Genomic DNA, 22250 nt, shown 5'->3' with positions numbered 1-22250 from the left:
TACAGTTTAATGGAAAACAAACTACATAAACATCTTCGTTTAATACTTGTTTTGCATTTGTTTGTCTTTCTTTTTTTCTATGTGCAATTAGCAGTTCTCAAATGCAATGTCAAGAAAAGAATAAATATTAAAAGCTGTTTGTATTTTTGCTTACTTTTTTTTCACCAAAGCGCCTTCGTTTTGATGAAACTCTAAGACAATTATCCAGAAAAATAAATGAATGAATGAAAAAAAGTTTGCATACGAGCACAAATGAAAAGAAAGTAAATATGTACATATGTTAATGAGAGTTGCAATGCAATTTATTAAATAGTGATTCGAACAAGAAAAATTTGCAATATTTTTTATGCGAAAGACATTTTTAAGCAGAATTAAGGATGCGAAACGTACTTCGATATATTCGAAGCAAAAAAAAAAAAAAAAAAAACAGCGTCAACACAGTGTTCATCGCATAAGCTATTTCATTAGGATGTAATGTCTTGTCATATAAAAACCCAAGTGATTATTTTGCTTACAATGGGTTGACTCGTTGACTCGGTTCTTAATTCAATTCTTTGGGTGTGATCTACTGACAGATCATTAGGACTTCCACAAATCAGATGCAAATACGAGATTGAGAAGTTTGCCCTGTTTAATCATTTGTAACTACATATTCATTTAATTTGCTTTTATTTTATATTACTAACACGAGAGTTTCATTATTTATAAGTTTAATTTTGTATTTCACACACACACACACACACACACACACACACACACACACACACACACACACACACACACACACACACACACATGTTACAAGTTTAATAAGAAGCCTAACGGAATAGGTGAACTGTAATTACGGACACCAAATATAACTGTAACTATCCCTTTTCAAATTTATCACAACTTCGTGACAAAACTATAATCCAATCGCTAAAAGTGTTTCATTACACACTACAGTTAAAAACAGAAATTTACTGTAATCGGTATACATATAAATAATTGGGTTTTTTTGGGCTTATGAAGCTGCAGTTTTTCTTAGGTTTAGTGGGAATTTGAAATCCCTGGATAAATGTGTGGGCAAGTAATTCTATCGACAAATGAGTTAGCGTCTCAAGCAGGGACCAGCTAACTCATTTTCAACTGAAAAGCCCTGATAAAACGTTTTTCGTATTCTAGACGGGATTCGAACATAGCGCAGGTCTTTTCAACCGAGGACATCGTCAATACTGATTGAGACACAGATGCTAATTTTCATTCAAAGTGGATTTTCATGCTGTCTTTAATAATTACATAAGTAAAATTATGACAATTCCTAGTGAAAGTGACCCACTACTTACACCAAGCAAATCGCTTGGTGAAAGCGATCCCAGAGACTGCTGCTTGTCTGTTTACCATTTTGACAGGGATTCACGAAACCACAGGAGTGAATGTCATTCCATACACCGCTTAAACTGAGGTATTTAAGCATTAAATGCATGCAGCAAAGAAGGCTGCCAACCTGTCTAGAGTAATTAAGAAATTCAGTTTCAGACCACTCCAAATGCACGAGAAATTGGAATAAAACATTTGTGCCACTTTTTTTATATATATTCGAATATTCGACATTGAGTGCATATCCTTTGAGTATAACTTAATTCTATTGAGTTACTGGTTTAGCGCTGTTCCGTATTAGAGTGAGCATATTGATATCAGCTAGAGATTGCTAAAATCAAAATCCCTAAAAGCAAAAAAAAAAAAAGAAAAAGTTTATTGTAGCAATAAATACAGTATCTAGAACCAGTGCACTGCATTTAGTGACAATTAGAGTAATCACAGTATTTAGTGTAATTAGCGACCACTTAAATTTATGAACCGACCCGGTATGGCGCAAACCGTCCTTCTCCCGCAGTCACCATTCTGCGCCGACGGCAAACCAAAACAAGTTTTATTTTGTAGCACTAAATTAAGTACAACATCCTATCAACCTATTTTCAAAGTAACTGATAAGGGAAATTTATTCAGTAACATATTCGCCTCCGTGCAGAAACAAAGGCATTTATGTAATGCGAATTATCACAAGCAAATACTATTTTTGTTTCATTTTCTTTTATGATATGAAATAGGACCACGTTACATTTAGGATTTTCTGTACCATTAAAAGATGGTTCACAAATACTATTTTAATAAATTAAAGTCTACCGAATTGAAACCGGCATGCCATGTAATGTACTGTATACTTAACAATCTGCAAAAACATACCCGCCAAACATGTTATAAAGTGAAGAGAGTGGGCACCTGACATACAGCCCACGAGTGATACAACTTTTGGGTGAACCTCCTTAACTTGACGACTTACTAATACTTGAAACTTATCACGAAATAGTTGCGGCAATAGCGCAAGTAGTCGTCAGTTAACAGAAGCATGTGGCAACACAGCCATGAGACTAATGCACGTCTGAGCGGTTTATCCAAACAAGGAACTATAATTTACAAAATTATTCCAATACGCATTAAAATGTTTTTGATTTACCGAAACACAGATAAATATGTGATGGACTTTGGTTCCATTACATATTCAACAGTAAGTCTGTTCTCTCAAATAACTTCCTCCTATCGGTGTTATCGGGCATTTTCAACGGAGAGAAAGAATAAAATGGAATCCACATTGCTTTACAAAATGGTTGGTCACATTTACGCTTCACTGCATGAAAAGGAGACAGCTTAGATGTCGCCTTTCATAATTGCCATGATTAGGCTTATAAGTCTGTAAATATAAATTTATAACGCATCTACAGGTTTGCATGGAACTATTCCGAAACAGGCGAAAAAAAAGCAATATGAATCGCGTTAATCAGATCGCAATAAAAGGAATAAACAATTTTATCACTATGGACACCAAATACAGCTTAAATATACAGAAACATACAATTTCCGATGATAAATCCATCGTTAACAAGCGGCTAAACGGCACATCAAAGACTCAGGGTTATTACTTCTGGGGTTATCTGGACTCATGATGCGTATGTTAAACAACACTTGGCACAGTCATTTGAGATGACCTTTACCCTGTATATGGGCAGCACCTTCAACAGGATAATATATATTGTCAAAGAGGACACGCAACGTTCAGGAATGGTCACAGAAATGACAATCAGTTTACTTAATACAACCCCCCCCCCTCCCCCGAATAACTGAATCTCGATCTCATCGAAATCGAATAATTTGGGAAGTGGTAGAAAGAGACGTTCGTGACAGGAACTCAGTGCAGACAAATCCGATGGACTCCAGGATTTCATCACGTCCGTCGGGAAGGACACCTGTAGTGTACATTTTCAAACCTCGTGGAATCAACGTGCTCCAACATGCACATTGATTAATTACATGTTTCAAATAAGCTTGTCATTCAATGTGCAATAATACTAAGAAACAGAAAAATCAGAAGAAATGCATTTCATGTGTGTGTCCGTAGCTCAGTTTACCATTTTACCTTTGTTTAGATGAATTCCTTTCATTTGTATTGCAAAACTTTCATCGTCGAAATTACTACGAAGTAGGTTGCTGGAAATGCCGTTCGACGCCTCCAGACTTTTTGAAAACGTTACATCGAAATCCAATTCAATCGAAACTTAACGAGCATTTTGTGAACAAAGAAGTTAAAAAATTTGAAGGACCTGCTTCAAACTTTTTAACCGCTCCTTCATTTTTGAACTATTTCGACAACAATATTTTAACAATGGCAATACACGAGTCGTATGGAGGAATCATCAAGCAATTTCTGAACTAATGGAACTGAGAACCATTTTGAGTATTCACGAGATTTCGCTTACCAAGTTCTGCCAGTGGAAAAATGTCTTTAGTATTTAACATAAAAGAGCACAAAGCAAGCCCTAATCGGACTGGTAAAAGCAAGGACCAATTTACCAGGTTAGCTCAGATGATAGAGCGCTCGCTTGGCATGCGAGAGGTACCGGGATCGATACCCGGCGCCTCCATTCAGTATTTTTAGAAGATCTGGTTGGCCGAGTGGTTGGCGCATCCGCTCTCCAGTCAAAAGGCTGTGGGCTCGAATCCCGCCGTCTCTGAAAATACTAGCGGTAGTGGTCGGCGATAGATGGCGTTAGTGTAGATGAAGGTAGTTGCGGTTGGTGGAGTGGTGGAGACGAAGAGTTGTAAAGTAGGTGCCCTCCCTCCATGAGTCTTTAGACTCCTTGGAAGTGTCATGTAATAATAATAATAACAACAACAAGTACACTTTCTGTGTCTGAGAAATAAATGTTTCAAATTTAGATCTGTACTTTTTTAAAGTTTCCAGAATTGCAGAAATTTAAATTAAATTTTTCCAGAGAGCCTGGAAGTCGAGATTTAACTGTTTTATTATTGTTATTATTATTTGACACCTCCAAGGAGTCTAAATACTCATCGAGGGAGGGCACTTACTCTACAACTCTCCGTCTCCACCACTCAACCTCATCCACCAACTGCATCATGTACACCAACACCATCTATTGTCCACCACTAGTATTTTCACAGACAATCACAGACATCCATGTCCAGGGCGGGATTCGAACCCGCAGCCTTTTGGCTTGAGAGCGGATACGCTAACCACTCGGACAATTTGGCAGGCGTCTCAGTTGTGAAAGTTTGTGAAACGGCTAACAGTTACTTAAAAAATATTTTTTCATTTGTGGTTCAGGAAATTTCTTAAACAGTATTCGTAGCGAATACTGTTTAATTGTTGATAAATAATGATAACGTGTACAAGTTGCAATGCACTAGGTATCTTTGATTAGAAATTTTGAGAACATATAAAGTGGAAAAAAAAAACAAAAAAAAAAAAAGAATTATAGAAAAAAAAATTAGTTTTGTCATAGAGCTATGTTTATCCTGCAATTTTTCAATATATGAAAGAATAATATCCCCACAATGCTCCTAAATGGGGTATTATCTACTCAATGCTCAAAAATGTGTGTGTGTGTGTGTGTGTGTGTGTGTGTGTGTGTGTGTGTGTGTGTGTGTGTGTGTGTGTGTGTGTGTGTGTGTGTGTGTGTGTGTGTGTGTGTGTGTGTGTGTGTGTGTGTGTGTGTGTGTGTGTGTGTGTTGATTGATCTCCGAACACACACATACACACCAAAATTGATGTCTGTCTTTTTAAACGGAACAATAAGAGATGCCAAGGAATGTGTACAGACAGACAGACACACAAGATTGGATAAGATCATGATATGAACCGGCGTCATAACCACCGTCTCCGGAAACTAAAAAACTCTGCAAGATATCCTGCGCAGTAGGATAATGCAATGCGCATAATAGAGTACGTTGTTTTTTTTTTGTTTGTTTTTTGTTTTTTTTTTCAAGGAAAAGATTTTAGGAAACTTTCTTATTTTAGGATTCTAGCAAACTTTCTTAAGTGACATTCCCGTAAAAAAATAAATAATTCCAAAATGTTATAAAATATATCCAATATTTGGCAGTTCTAGATCTCATACATATATAATGCGAGTCTAGGCACGGTATGCAAATTTGAACTTTCCAAATCAGTAACACTGGATACTGAGAAAAGATGGAAGAGTATATGATAAATTAAGAAACAATTCAGTCAGCCAGTCAATGATATTTCTGGAATGACGAATAGAATCATGAGTGGAGATTTATACCATCAATGAAGAGACACCAAATCTGGACGAGAACTTCAAGTTCAGAGCGGAATTTTACAATCGTGTGTTAAATGTTTCTACTGTGCACACACACACACAGAGGGAGTTGCATGAGCTGTCGATAAAACTGTAGCTCACAAGTTCCATTCCATGTTTACACTAACGAAGGTTCAATGCCATTTAGATGGGGGGGGGGGTCAAATTAGAGTGATTACTATGGAACTTGTTTTAAGTGTTCCAAAAAGGATATCATTCAGGAGAATGATGTCCCAGTTAGTAATTTCATTGGCATATCGGTGGTAAATGATTTTCATCACCATGTGTGAGCCCATCAACATGCTCGTTGGAGGCTTGTTTAGTCTCTATGGCTGGATCACGGATTAACTAACTCTTAACCTAACAAGCGTATCGAATTGGGCATTTACCTTTCATGGGTTCACAATGTCATAAAACTTACATTCCACAGTTAATCACGTAGTACAAGTAATGCACACTATTAATCATAAACTGAAATTCAGTTTATGATCAATAAACACAGACATTCCCATGGCCAGTGCTGCATCTGTAATAGAACTACGCCATATTTTAAATTCCGGTTAACGATTTCAATGGGAACGACAACCATAAATCGGTGACAGGTGTGCCATGAAATATTTTGATAATTTTCACAGTTTTGGTTAGAACTAAATTATGAAATCAATTTCTTGTGTTATTCGTTCAATTTTATGAGTGCATGAAAAAAAAAAAAAAAAAAAAAAAAAAAAAAAAAAAAAAAGGTGCGTATTAACTCGGCGTTATCCTTTAGTCAACGTATTTATTTTCGTAGGAGGCGTCGGACCCCCGACAGACAGAACTCATAAGAAAATAGCCAGGAAAAGAATCAGCATCACTGTATATTCCATCATAGTCACTTTCGCAGTCCTCGGTATAATCCTCGCCACTGGATTTTTAGTCGTAAATATAAAGTACCGGAATCAGAGGTATTTATTTCTTTGATTAATTTCTATTCGAAATGAAATTAGATCTAAATCTGAATTATATGTAGTAATTTTTAAAATCTAAATTTGAAGTCATTCAGTTACTTTACAAACATTCTAAAAAAATTACATTTCAGTTCCGACATCTCTTGGAATTTAACTTACCAATCAGCGGAGATCTTGTGGACCTGTATCTGCGTATTCACACTTTTTTCTCTCAAAAAAAAAAAAATAATAATAATAAATTCCACAAAAAATCTTCAGTCGACTAATCAAATTGGCAAAAATTCATTATACGGAATGTATAAGAAGATGCCACGAAAATTTCCTTCAGAAAAAAACTAAGCCAAAAATACCGAAAAGCTTTCTAAACGCAATTCAAAGCAAATAACGATGTACCGAAAACGAAACAGACAAGCGATTGTGGGCAGATAGGGGGGGGGGGGGTTTAAAAACATGGACGCTCAGAAAATAAAACACGAGAAGAGAAAATTCGAACAGAATTAATGTCACGAGAGAGCATGTACGAGCCCACCTTCGGAAGAAAACAAATGAAGAAGCCAAGCAAGTACAATATATTGGTCGTCGAACTAAAGACTGCCGACATATTACCCCCGATTTCTTTCTTTGCCATGAAAGAAGTTCGTCTCTTGACAATTGCATGCTCTATGAAGGTACAGAGATTAAAATTTAAGGCATCGGAAGAATGAATTCCGCAGAACATTATAAATGCTGTCTAAAGAGAAAAAGAGCAAATAAGCAGTATTCAGCTACTGCCTTCTCCTTCCCTTTTTTGTTATTGTTCTTTCATCAATTTCTTTTTTATGTGTCTTTTTTTTTATAGGAAGACCTAATTTGAAAGAGTTCAAGATATTTTCTGAGAAAGCGTTTGGAATTTATCTTTTCGATATTTTTACAGTATGCCCAGAGAAGAAAATTGGAAAAATGTGTAAATGTGTAATTATGGAATGAACGAATAATAGAAGTTATAATAAAAATAGATAGAGGTTATTTAACAATAACCGGTTTATATGCACCGGAAGAAGGAAGAGAAGATGAAAATATTGAATTCTATAATCAATTACAAAATATATATAATAAAATAAATAAAAACGATTATGTAATATTAACAAAACTTAAATGCAAGAACTGGAAACAAGAAACTTAATCATAATATAGGAATATATGGAGAACATACTCTAAACAGGAATAGTAAAAATTCGATCGACTTTGTCGTTTATAATAACCTAAAAATAATGAATTCTTTCTACAAACATAAACACATACATAAATATACTTGGGCAGCAAGAGGATGGAAATCAATATTAGATTATTTTATATTAAACGAAAAGACAAAAATTTTCACTAGATGTTAGAGTTCACAGAGGATATGAAATAAGCAGTGACCACTTCCTTGTTAAAATAAAATTAAGATTACCACCTAAATGGCAACAAGAACAGAAAGAAAAATTGAAACATTTGTTTATAAAACTAGACTATTGAATGACACAAATGTACAATGGCTGTATGAACAAAGAATTAACCAATATTTAGATAAAATAATGAAGAAATAGAATGGCTTAATATAAAAACGATACTAAATATACAGCAGCAAATGAAAGCCCAAAAATTCACTGAAAAGAAAAAATTGAATATATGGGACAATACAAAAAAAAAAAAATAATCAAAATGAAGCCTATCACAAATGGCTAAACAGTAAAAGATGAGAAGATGAAATAGAATATAAAAGAACAAAAGCCATAGCTAAAAGAGAAGTCAGAAAAAAGACAGAGAATCATGGAACGAATTTGTTTCTAATTTAGAACATGATTTATATAAAATAAGACCCAACGTATAAGATTCTGAAACATTTAATTTTACGCTTTCTTTAGTATCTGTATATAAATTATTAATACAGAATCACCGAATTGAAATTAGAGGAATTTTTCTAAATTTCTATATACAGAATTGTGGACAGATAAATATTTTAAAAAAGATAGCTGGCAAACATTTAATGAAAATGAAATAACTAAAGAAGAATTAGAAATCAGCCTGAAAGAAACAAGAAACGGAAAATCACCTGGAGAAGATAAGTTGGGTTCAGAATTATCCAAATATGCAGCAATAAGGTTCAAAGAGGGAATTATTATTTTTAAGGAAAATCTATTCAACAAATAACCCACCAATAGAATGTAAAAAAGTAATAGTAATCTCTATATTTAAAGAAGTTAACAGAGATGACCCTAAAAACTATAGAGGTATCAGTATACTAAATTCCTGTTACAAAATATATAGCAGAATCTTAAATAGCAAACTAATAAATATTCTGAAAACTTTATTTTAGAATGGATTTAGAAAATAGAATTTAGAATACAGAATGGATTTAGAAAAGGACGATCATATATATACCCGGCCTTTTGCCTAAAATTAATAATAGAGGAAAGAAGAGAATACAATTTAGAAACACATATTGCATTTATTGACTTTGAAAAAGCATTTGACAAAGTTAAAAGAAATATATTATTTAACATATTAAAAGAAAGACAAATACCAAATAATATCCTGAAAGCTATCACAAGTATATATGAAAATAATCAAATACAAATAAGATTAAATCACGAGCTACCATATACGAGAGAGATAAACCAAGGGGTCCGACAGGGATGTCCCCTCTCAGCAACTCTTTTTAATATCTACTTAAATGAAATAATAATAAAATGGAACAAAAATTTACATCAAGGAATTAAACTTTCTCCTACAGTGAACTTAAACACTCTTCTTTTTGCCGACGACCAAATAATAATTACACATTCTGAAGATAACTTACAGAAAGCTATTTTAGATCTAAATGAGATAGCCAAAGATTATGGTATGATAATATCAACAGAAAAATCAAAAACTATGGCCTTTAAAGGACAAGATCCAGCAAGAACTAAGATAGCAATGGATAACAACATCTTAGAACAGGTGAATTCCTTCAATTACCTAGGATGTATGATCACATATGAAAATGAAAAAGACAAACGTAAAAATTGCAAAATATTTAAAAATAACTGGTGTAATTAACTCTATATTTAAACCAAAAACCTAGTTCAAAAACCAACCAGACTAAAAGTATATAATACATTAGCCCTACCAGTCTTAATGTATGGAAGCGAAATCTTGACAATAAAACAAAAAGAAACAAAGATTAATAACAACAGAAATGAAGTTTATGAGAAAAACTGCAAAGTATACCCTATTTGATCACAAAAGAAACGAAGAAATTATGAAAGAATTAAACCAAGAACCAGTAATAGAAAAAATTAAAAAATATAAACATAAATGGATGGAACACGTTCAAAGAATGAAAACAAAGATTACCAAAACAAGCCTTAAATTCCAAACCACTAGGAAAGAGAAAACCAGGACATCCTCTTAAGAGATTCAACGATGACTTCTAAGACCGGAAAAGGCTACTCTAGGTCTAAATCCTTGAAAACCGTAATGATGACAAAACACTACCAGCCAATGATAGTGACCTTCATGGGTGTCCGCAGAAAATTTTTTAGGGGGAGGCAAAGCTTATAGATAAATAATTACATCAATAAATTTTTATTTAATTTTTTTAACAAGTATATTATAGAATACAGTTGCATGAATACAAAAACACATACATAATGCATATACATTTACAATATAAAGGAAACAAGAATTATATATATATATATATATATATATAATTCTTGTTTCCATTATATTGAAAGATACCAAGAAATTTTATATACTTGGTTTTAATGCTTTTCTCAAGTAAGCAAAACAAAGTCTTGCGCGTGAAATATATTCACGTCTGTGCTACTTGTATATAGAGCTAATGACTTCATATCATAATGACTTCATACTTAGGCGTGTATAATGATGCATAATTGGAAGGACCACTACCCAGACCGGTTTCAACCTTTATTGGACCTTTACTGGCTCCCACTGAAGAGACCTCAATCAAGGTCGAAACTGGTCGAAAGTGATCTGGGTAGTGGCCCTTCCCATTATGCATTGCATTATACACGCATGAAAGGGGATGTGCTTTGCATTATGGGATTATACTAAGGCAAGTGATATGAAGTCATTAGCTCTATTCCGCGAGGTTAGCCTAGTGGCTGTGCGCTTCGCAACCATATGACTGGGGAAGGAGTGTCCCAGGTTCGATTCCCGTCGAAGACGTGAGGAATTTGAGGATCTTCCTCAGGCATAGCCAAGTTAGCCGGTCTTGGGCGCGGGCAGTAGGGTTTTTTTCGCCAGTTTATCTGGCGTTTTTCATCCCGCAAACCGGCCCCGTGAACACACACGGATCTACAGCCATAAATACTTAACCCCCATGAGGGGGCTCAACCCTCCCCAATAGGGACGGGGGGTAGGAAATGGAGGAATACTCCATACGAATAAATAAATAAATAAATTAGTTCTATATACAAGTAGCTCAGACGTGAATATATTTCACGCGCAAAACTTAGTTTTTTGCTTACTTGGGAAAAGGATTAAAACTAGTACATAAAATTTCTTGGTATCTTTAACGTATATTATACACAAGGTAAAAACCTTTCTACATCTTTCTCTCATCCAGAGATTTTTATTAAGAAGGTCATTTATCAAGCACCTTTCGTTTACTTGCATATAATATATATATATATATATATATATATATATATATATATGACTTCTGCATTACTTCAACCTTAGTATCTCTTCCGGGTCTGGCTCTCACCGAAGGGACCTCAACAAAGGTCGAAACCGGTCTGGGTAGTGGCCCCTCCCATTATGTATTGCATTATACACGTCTGAAAAGGGGGGGGGGGTGCTTTGCATTATGGGATACATACTAAGGCAAGTAATATGAAGTCATTAGCCTCTATACACAAGTAACTCAGACGTGAACATATTTCACGCACAAAACTTTGTTTTACTTATTTGGGAAAAGGATTAAAACCAAGTATATAAAATTTCTTGGTATCATTAACATAGATAGATAGATAATAATTTCAATAATCACGTAAATCAAGTGTGAATTGTAAATTTACAATTCACACTTCACTCATGACTCACCAGACACAGCGGATAAACGAACTGGTCGCTGTTCACAACAGTAATGAACATTTTTTTTAACAAATCAGAAAAAGATGAGCCAAAAACAGGAACAGGTGTTTTATTGCTGCTATAGATGAAACACGTGTTCTATGATTATCCCGAGGGCCGAAATCGGCCACCCGTAATAAAATTTTAAGACAGACAAAGCGTCCCATGGTCGAAGGTGTAAGGCATGGGTGTCAAACTCGCGGCCCGCGACGAATATTTTGGCGGCCCAGCCGTATGCCAATGACAGTGATTACTACATATAGCCGTGTTGCATGCATTTCCTTTACACGTAGGCAAACCATTTCCCCCACTATTTCTAACAGCCGATTATAACGTGTCAGTGCCACGCCCACGTCTAGTCGTCAGTCTTGTTTGAACTGACTTGTTTGGTGTGCGTAACAGGAAATATTTCGCTTTCGGTGAACAAGAAAAATGAGTTTATTTACGTTACGCTTATTAATTTGTGCAGTTATTTAGTGTCTGGTAAGTTGATGATCAAGAAAAAATATCAGTTTTTATTAAAATATTCGATGATTTTATGTTAACGAATATTAATTTTTATCAGTCCTTTGTATTCAGCATGTCTCTATCGAAACCAAGTGATAGTAATAAACCAAAAATTGCTCACGAACATCGAAATTTCCAAGAAAAGTGGGAATTGGAGTATTTTTGCTGTGAAGTAAAAAATAAAATAATCTGCTTAATATGTAATAATGTTATCAGTGTACCAAAGTTATACAACATTAATCGTCACTATGAACAACATAAATCAAAATATGATAATTACGAGGGATTAATGAGACAAGAAAAGTTGAAAGAGCTCAAGTCGGGACTGAAAAAAACAACAGTTCGTGTTTACTAAAGTATCACCAGAAAGTGAAGCGGCGGTGCATGCAAGCTACATCTTGTCGAAGTTGATAGCTAAACACTCGAAACCTTTTACTGAAGGTGATTTCATTAAGGAATGTCTAATTATAGCAATCACAACCAGACTAAGACTAATTGACACCTTGGTGAATTCTGTCCTCTTGTATGGTTGTGAGGCCTGGACTTTATTGAAGGAAGATGAAAGGAGACTCCTGTCTTTCGAAATGAAAACTTACAGAAGACTTTTGAATCCCTATACCGCTCACGAAACCAATGAAAATGTCCGAAAACTGACTGATTCAATAGACGGGAGAAAAAGGGAAAATATTCTGACAGCCATCAGAAAAAGACAGATGAAATGGTTCGGACATGTGGAGAGGGCTAATGGCATTCCAAAGCAAGCACTAGAAGGCATCATTCAGGGATCAAGGGTTAGGGGTCGACATCGATTAAAATGGACTCATAACATCAAAAAATGGACAAATTCCTCCCTTTCTCAACTGACATCAAGAACGAGAGACCGAGACGACTGGAGGAAGCTAGCAAAGAGTATCACCTACCAGCCATGAATGACCCAACGGTTCATTTGGGACTACGGGAGAAGAAGAATTAAAGCTACAGAAATTATTTGTCCTGAAAATATGAAGGCTTTTCAAACAATCTCTTTATCTCGAAAGAGATTGTTTGAAAAAGACAGTTGCGGAAAGAATTACTGATTTGGCCGACAATTTAAGTGTTCAGATCAAAGCAAAATCATCTAGTTTCGAAGCTTTTTCCATTGCCTGTGACGAGAGTACGGACATTGGGGGGCATAGCTCAATTAGCTGTGTTTCTTCGTGCTTGCGACACGGATTTCAACATTTCTGAGGAATTATTGGAACTAGTACCAATGCATAACACTAGTACAGGACAAGATATATTTAATTGTGTTTTTGAACTTCTGCAAAAATACAATCTACCTCAGTCAAAATTAACTTCTGTAGCTACAGATGGAACTCTTTCTATGACCGGAAAAAACAAAGGTTTTGTGGCATTACTGCAAAAAAAACAACGTGAAATTTATGACGGATCCAAGATTCATCATACGCATTGCATTATACATCAAGAAGTATTATGCGCGAAAGTAATAAACATGGAAAATGTGTTGACATCTATCAAAAAAAATCATTAATTTCATAAATCAGCGACAGTTCTCTGCTTTCTTAAGTGAATTAGACAGCGAATATTCCGGTTTGTTCTACTATACCGAAGTACGTTGGCTATCCTGCTCTAAGATTCTTAAACAATTCTGGGACTTGAAAGAAGAAATATGGCAGTTCTTAATAACTAAAAATCAAGACACAAGCCTGTTTTTTGACAGTGTGGTTGAAGATTTATCCTTCATGGTTGATATAACAAAACACTTATAAGATTTAAATTTCAAACTGCAAGGAAAAGATCATATCATTACGAACATGTGTGACCAAGTTAAGGCATTCAAATGTAAACTAGTTCTTTGGGAAAAGCAGTTGAAAAATGAAGATTTAACGCACTTTCCGACATTCAACCTGAACAAATCAAGTTTAAGTGAAACTGCATCGTATCAAAAATACGCAGAAAAAATTGTAAGCCTTAGAACTGAATTCGAAACAAGGTATGCATATTTTACATTTTTAGAAGACAAGTTTTTTGTTTTCTTCGATTTTTCAATAAATATTAAATCAGTACCTAATCAAATGCAAATGGAGGTAATTGAGATCCAGTGCGATTCAGATTTGAAGGCAAAATTCAGTGAAGTTGGCGTGCCTGGATTTTACAAATATTTACCAGCCAGGTTTAAAAATACTCGAAAATTCGCATGTGAAATTATATCCATGTTTGGAAGTACTTATCGGTGTGAGTAGTTCTTTACAAGTATGAAGGGAAATAAGTGTCCTGTCTGATCCAGAATTACTGACATTCACCTTGGATCAATTTTGAAAGTAATCACTGCGAACAAGATTTCCCCCGAAGTAGGAAAGACAGCAGTAGAGAAGCGATGCCAAGTGTCAAGGAGAAAATTTTTTTTATCGTTCTTCTTTTTTTTATACGGTACTTTTCAAAATAAACTTGAGTTTTTATGAAAATTGAAGTTTTTGTTTTTTGCGGCCCACATAAACTTAAACCTCGTTTATTTGGCCTGTGTTAGCCTTTGAGTTGCTTGGTGTAAGGTGTATCTCAATCACTTTTACGATTATAATTGGTGGAATTTTTTACTAGATCCAAGGAGAGAAGTGCCCCGTTTGTCCCCCTTTCCAAACGCCCATGATGACCCTGTTAACATGCCATTGCCTAGTAGTTACCAGGTGGTGTTGAATAAAGCACTAAGAAAAACACAACAAGCGATGAGAAGCGTATAGCAAAATTGGAACTCAGTATGGACTTGTCCGCTATCTAATTGCGAGCATACCACGGAGATTATGCCGCAACTAATAAAGGCGAAAAAGGGGTCCTAATTAAATACAAAAAAAGGCATTTCGGTGATAAAAAAAAAATTATTTTCTTACACTTGCTTCACATTATTCTAACATGTAGTACTACTGATGTAAGAGGAAAATGCAAACATATTTGGCTGTAAGCTGTATTACTCCAATTGTTTGCAATTTCGTAAGGAGCGCTCCTTTTATATTATTTTGGAGAGAAATTTTCCTTATCCACAAAACCAAAAATAACTTCTCAACCTGGTTTTTCTTATAATGAGCACAACTAGTATTAGTAGAGATTTTTTCCCCAGCCCAACTGTTATAATATATATATATACTAGCACAGTGTCCCATATAATCGAATTCCACAAAGAAGGTGTTTCCTTAAGATGATCTCCAAGAAACTAACATAATGATCTAATTGAATATATTGCTGCAGAAAGGAGACAGCTCCCCTTTTGGTCGAAAACTGAGTTATAGGCTGCATTGTATGTAAAAGAAATCGCTTATATTATATGTGGCCATTCACAATTATGAAGCTCGATAATTGTGACCTTCTCTTCGGAGACTGTAACCAAATTCTTTTTTTTGGTCAACCTCTTGATTGTCTTCCTCCAATGATTCCATTCAAGGCTATAATATTTGCTAATCTCTGAAAGGACATTCTTTGGAAGTGTCCAAACTATCTTAATTGCTGTTTAAGAATTATATTTATGATATCTTTTCTAAGGTTTAATTCGTGTTTGACTTCCTCATTTGTTTTGTGTTCTGACCAGTGAATCTTATTTATTTTTTGTAAGCATTTCCTTTCGAATGCTCTGATTTTCTGTATTACTTTCTAATTGAGTGTCCATGTGTCGGCTGCATACGTTGCTGTAGGTATAAATGGTTTTAAAGAGTTTTATAGAGTTTCAGGCTTTCTGAAATGCTGTTTTATATATATATATATATATATATATTGTACAATATTCAAATTAGACCATCTTTTGTTAAGTCTCTATTTTACTGTTTCTCTGTTATCAAAGTTGTGAGTAATGAGACTGCCAAATATGTAAATTACTTTAACTTGTTCAAGTATGTGATTTTCTAAGTTTATTGCAAATTTTTTCTCATCTCTTCCTATTTTCATTGTAGATTGATTTTCAATCAGAGAAAAATACAGACCCACCGATAATCAATCCCCTGTTATGTAACAAAAACCCTTCCCTTGTTTATTCCATCACTATACCACTGCTGAAATATTTTCCCTGCATCAATCTTATAAAAACCGTTTAGTAACTTAAATGTTTCTATCATATCCACCTATCAACCAATCTCTGTAATCCACAACTCCAATCTATCTATGTGAACATTCCTTACACCACTCACCAACTTGTTCATTCGCTTCCGAATCTTTTCTACCACTGCCTCATCTCCAAGGAACCCAGGCGACCAGACCTGAACACAGAAAGCCAGATGTGGACGTATCAAGGCCTTCTAAAGAGGAATAATAACTTCTTTATCTCTGCATGTTAGTGTGTTCTTCAATAACCAAGTACTCCTACATTGGACACCTTAGCAATGTGTCCTCTGAACTTCAGTTCTCTATCCACTAACACTCCGAAGTCCCTACCCTCATCATTCTCTTGGAGTACAGCTCCGTCAATGTGGTACACAGCTTGTAATCTTTTAATCCCAAAATGCATAACTTTATACTTTTCCATACTGAACTGATATCAATTCTCTTTTGCCGATATTGCCAGCATATTTAAATCATCCTGCAAACATCAGCTTGATTAATTATTGCTACCCAACTTTGCATCATCAACAAACAACTGAATCTCCCTTCAGGTCATTTCCTATTTTGTGTTTTATGTACAAATTAAACAATAACGGCCCGAGCACAGAACCTTGTGGAACACCACTGGTCACCTCACCTGCTTCATCCTGGACTCTGCTCCTCCATACACTACTTTTTGGTATCAGGTACGTGTGTTATCAGAACTGACTGCGAGGAAAAAATCGAGAACTTTCAGAGGAGTCTGCAATTGGCCCATAATATTCATTACATCCAATTGCTGAGACAACCTTTTAAGGAAACAGAGGTATCTTTTCATTTTTTTTTAATTTCTCTTGAACGGTGTGCCAGCTCTAATCCCAGCTTCAGATCAAGACATTAGTCGACACCAGAAGAGCTACTCGGCATGCAACTCTTGACTTCAACCATTAACTTCGCATCTCCGTAATGTTGAAAGAAATGCTTAAAATTAATTACTCGATGAACAGAAAAATAAATAAAGCAAAGAAGACTTCAAGATTTATAATGATGTGATGAGCTTGAAATACTTGGATAAGCATCAAAGGATGAACCATTCGTACAGTTTAACGTTCTATGGGATTATTCATATCGATTACGCTTAGAAATAATGAATACAGATTACGTCCATTAATTCAGCAGTTATTTAGGGACAAAAAAAAGTTTTGTGGTTTCTTGTTTTAACATATCAAGCGCTGTCCAAAATCAACAGCAGGATTGTAGTAGTAAAGTAATTCAAGCAGGAAGTTCTAGGTGCTCATAGATATGGTAGGGTTAAAACCCCTCTAAGTGGTTTTAACACTATCAAATCTTCCTGTTTATCGATTCCAGATGCACACTTCCGTTTCCGTAGATTTTAAGGCATCCTACTTATCCTCACAGTTTTTTCCGCCTCTCTACGCACAGAAAACTGATAATATATCCTCTTGAAACATACTTCAGTTTCACTCTACCAGAAATTCTTCAGTAGCACATTCTGCCAATGTATATTCCGGTGCAGCGCAAATGTACGCTATGCTTGACAGGGTGTCACCACTGGTGCTCGTCAACTATTTGCCCAACACGTGACATCGGCTATACTTTATATACCGTCTTCGCATCACGCAACGTGATGCTATTTGCAGCTATCTTCTATGCTCAGCTAAGTTTTACATTTCCTCAGGAGAGTCGGGAGACCTGTGGCTGCATTTCCGCCTGGTTGACATTCCGAATAACGGTGTGAGAATTGAATTTTTTAGTCTCTAGTGGGCGATGAAATCGTTTTGACGTAAAAGGAATCGCGTCCCTTTGAAATTCTATTTGCTTTCACATACGTTTCTTCGATCTGAAAGAGGGCACACTTTGAGCCCAGCACACCGCAGCTTTTATGACTGAAATATTTCTGAAAGCTGGCGTTTCGTGAGTCACACCACGTTTCCGTAATTCTACTTTTAAACAGCAAGCCAAACTTGGTATTTTATAAAACCCCACTGATGCTTAAATAATTTCTTTGAGACGTCACAACTTTTTACATCGATATGACATTCCAAGGAAAAGCTCTATTTGAAGGAATTCATAACAACCTTAGATGATTTTACACACGAACACTTTCCACTTACGAGATTTTTTTCTATGGAATATCTATGGAATACCCTGTTGTTTTCTCAGTATCTCTTTCTAAAAGCAGTGTAGACATGCTTTTCTAGTGTTACACTAGAAAATCTTGCCTACTCAACACAGAAGTTTTTGACGTTCTTCCTAAGAGGGGAACTCCTCAATCACAATCAAAACGATTATCAAGGTGTGGAAATTCTAGTAGGAAATTATTGTAGGATTTAAGTTCTGGTAATATAAGAATGCTAACCAACACTGATATTTTTGTTTCAAAAATGTAAATATTTATTTGTGTTTAGCCAGCTTTATTAAAGGGATAGAAATTTTAAAAAGCAAATTAGATTGTACATAAGTCTCTTGATTATTTCAGATAAAAACGGAGCGTTTTAATATTGTAAGGGCTCCACATGTTTCTTTAATTTATTAATTTATCCGAGAATAAAATCAATTCATAATTAAAATAGCCACTAGAAATGGAAAAATGATCTAAAGGACTCGTCTATACCAACTGAGCTACGCAGGCTCTGGAATAATATAAATAATCTGTCCTTAGCTATAATTTTGCTCATAATGTTCAAACATGCTCGTATTTAACATAAATCTGTAAGCATTTTTTTTTATTATTTAATGAAGATGTCGAATTGTCACGTTTTCATTTCTTAGGTATATTAAGATGTCCAGTCCCTATCTAAACAATATAATTGTTGTTGGATGCATGCTAACGTACACCAGTGTCATTCTTCTTGGTCTGGACAGCGGTTTAAGCAGCGAAACCAACTTCCCCTACATCTGCGCGGTAAGTTTGCATATACATATATGGATGTATATATATATATATATATATATATATATATATATTGCACAATATATCTTATAAATTTGCTATGATGTGTATTCATTTCTCAATTATCTTATGATAATCACTGACATTTATCACAGGATACAATGATCTATCTATCCACATCATTAATATGCAAAACTTTTTTAAAAGCATTAATTTCTGTATTTTGTTCTAAATTACTTCCCTCGAAAAAGCTTTCTCAGTACTGAAAGCGAATTATGTGCAGTATGATAATGGTAATGCAAATGATGGTTGGATATTAGTTGTGGTGGTGGTGGGCGGTAGATGGCGTTGATGGAGATAATTGGTAGTAGAGGTTCGGTGTAGTGGTGGAGACAATTGTATAGTAGGTGTCCTCCCGCGATGAGTCTTCGAACTCCTTGGAGGTGTCACGAATAATAATAATAATACCTGCTGGATATTAGCGCAGTGAGTAGGCCAAGCATTAGATATTTCATCTTTAAAGGAATTTCTTGCACTAAAGAACGAAACAGCGTTTTCGACTTAAGGCCTCGAAAACTAAGGCGAGGGAATCACACCAAACAACTGAGAAATCATCTACCACTTAAAAACTTCAGACCGACGGCTGTTCAAACTTAGTCCACCGATCAATTACAGTAATATTATGCATATCATTATTATGAGGATAAAATGTCCTCTACGTTAAATGCAGTAATAACAGACTTTAGATTTCTTCATAGAAAACATGTTCCTCTCACGAAACACAAGCCGATGGGAAATACTCCCCCATATGTTTTATAAGAAAATTTTCATTTTTATGAAATCCAATAATTTACAGAGAGGGGTAAAAAGTCTTCTCTTGACATGATCCTAAATTTTGATAATACTCAGATGTTTGGTTTCCAAGAACAGACATCTCCACTTGGCTTAACATTCATCCCCACCCTCTCCATGTTATAAACTCATTGCCTCGATTTTCTGGAACTATTTACTCTGCACTGTTCTCAAAGCTGTTCTATTCTGAAATACATTTAAACTGGTTCCCGTGAGAGCACACAGCTCATGGAAGGCATCTGTACCTCCCCCCGCATACTTTCAGGGTCCAACCTGACACACATCACACTGATTTTTCTTTCTCTCCATTCATCCGTATAATCCTTTGTCACTGACGCTCCTCCTTAATATTTTCCCAAATATTATTTGGGAAAATATTAAGGATTGGGAAATATTACTTCCCAATCTTTTGTGATTTGGATTGCAAGATTTTCCTAAAACATACCTTTACATTTCGTAAATAAAGCAAATCTATCTTTATAAACTCGTGACATTTTAAAATATAACATTGTTTGCATAGTCAGTAGAGTAGTTTATATTTAGCTACTGTTACCGCATTCAAGCTCCATCCCCATCTCTCTCTCAAGCAGGTTAATAGTGTTTATTGACTTAACCCACCTGTCTGACTTTCTTCTCACGGCTCCAGCTTGGGTGGAGTTGGTAGTTTTCTCGGAAATGCTTCGGAACATGCACACGTTGTCTGATCTTTTAAATTTTCTCGTATGCAAAAGGCATTGTGTACAGTTTCTACAAGTTTAAGGCCACGAAAACGTTTTTCAAAGCTATATGTTAACATATAATTAAAACGTGGCGCAAAGAAAATTTTATGGACAATAGTACGCATGTATTTTGTTCATATTTTACAGATATCACTAAAACAAAGGAAAAAATGGACCGTTTTATATTGAATATAAAACAAATTGATCAAAAACAAAATTTTGGCACACACGTTTGAATTTAAGTGTTGAATTTAAACTTAAAATGATTTTAAAAAATTCGGTACCTGGCTAGATATTAATATCTAACTGTCGATCACTGCTGACCATTTGTCTAATCATTATCAGGTTGCACACTTGTGTAGAGTGCAGTCCTAACCTTTAGTCGGGAAGGACTAATTTCAAATCTCAATTAAAAACAGTATCATATAGTTTGAATGGAATTCTGGCAGAGGTTCGTACATTACGTCTATTAGCTACGCGTGTTCTCCTGCCAGATTTCTAGTTTTTTGAATACCAAACCGTAGTTTCTAGGAGGGTCGAGGATCCTACCACCTGTATTGAGACCGACTACTTTCAGTTGACAAAAGAAGGGCCTTTTAACGTTCCTTGGCTGAACACGGAGCTCACACAACATGTCGCTTCGTAGTCGTAACTATATTTTCATACAGCTAGTAGGTCCCCCCCCCCCCTCGAGATGGGAATATGCCTACGTAAAAACATATAATTAAACAGAGTGCAAGAAACAGCTGAGGACGCAAGCAGTTAATAACTATATTCGCCTCGTGGTTTAATTTATATCGGCGTGACTCTAAATAACAAATAATAGGCAAGAATTATCACGTTGCATAACGCTGTTGAACTCAAATAACTTAAAGGGGCTAAATTCCTTTAGAGGGAATTTCCCAGAGGAACCACAGTAGTGAAAACGAATAGCAAGATTGATCAGTCACTATAATAAAGACTTTATCACTTGGAGGATTCTCAAATCCATGACGTATACAAAACTCATTACCTGCACTTAAGATTTCTATGCCACTGATGGAAGCATAATTTTGGATTTATTAGATATAAGAATCGCAATGAATCTCATACATGATTAAGGAAATATTTGATCATTGTTTTATGTGTAGTTCTTACATCGTGATTTTTAAATTCCGAATTTCAGTGGTTTGGCTTTTAAAAAAGGAAACGTCAAGTTACATAAGATGACACACTTCAACGGTAAAGAAGTGTTTGGAGCTTTTAAATACTTAACTTGGAAATGCTCTAAAACAAACTTCATCACAATAAATTATAACACTAATAGTTAAGGACTGTTGTAAAACATATTAAATTTAAAGAAGAAGTTCAAGACTCTTTTTTTAGATCGATGTTGCTGCAATGCTAAATCAATTAGGATTCACCATTCATCACAAATACTCTCGACTGCCGAGCGAAAACGTCATCGCAGCGCATGTCAATGTGACAGAACTACCAACTGCAGGCGCGAGAG

The 22250-nt window shown here is 35.2% G+C and overlaps 1 protein-coding gene across 1 annotated transcript in view; it reads left to right on the top strand.

Moving 5' to 3' along the window:
- Positions 1–22250, top strand: part of GABA-B-R2 (gamma-aminobutyric acid type B receptor subunit 2) — a 355669-nt gene that overhangs the window by 307393 nt on the left and 26026 nt on the right. The window contains exons 10-11 of the mRNA XM_090405802.1: positions 6448–6601; positions 19067–19199. Of these exons, the coding sequence (XP_090261928.1) occupies positions 6448–6601; positions 19067–19199 (287 nt within the window). The remainder of the gene's footprint in view (positions 1–6447; positions 6602–19066; positions 19200–22250) is intronic.

Source organism: Typopeltis vanoorti, chromosome 15 (genome assembly GCF_054136105.1).
Source record: "Typopeltis vanoorti isolate ZY-2024b chromosome 15, IOZ_Tvanoo_1.0, whole genome shotgun sequence".
NCBI lineage: Eukaryota > Metazoa > Arthropoda > Arachnida > Uropygi > Thelyphonidae > Typopeltis > Typopeltis vanoorti.
The sequence above is the reverse complement of the archived record's forward strand: the minus strand, read 5'-3'. Positions and strand labels throughout refer to the sequence as shown.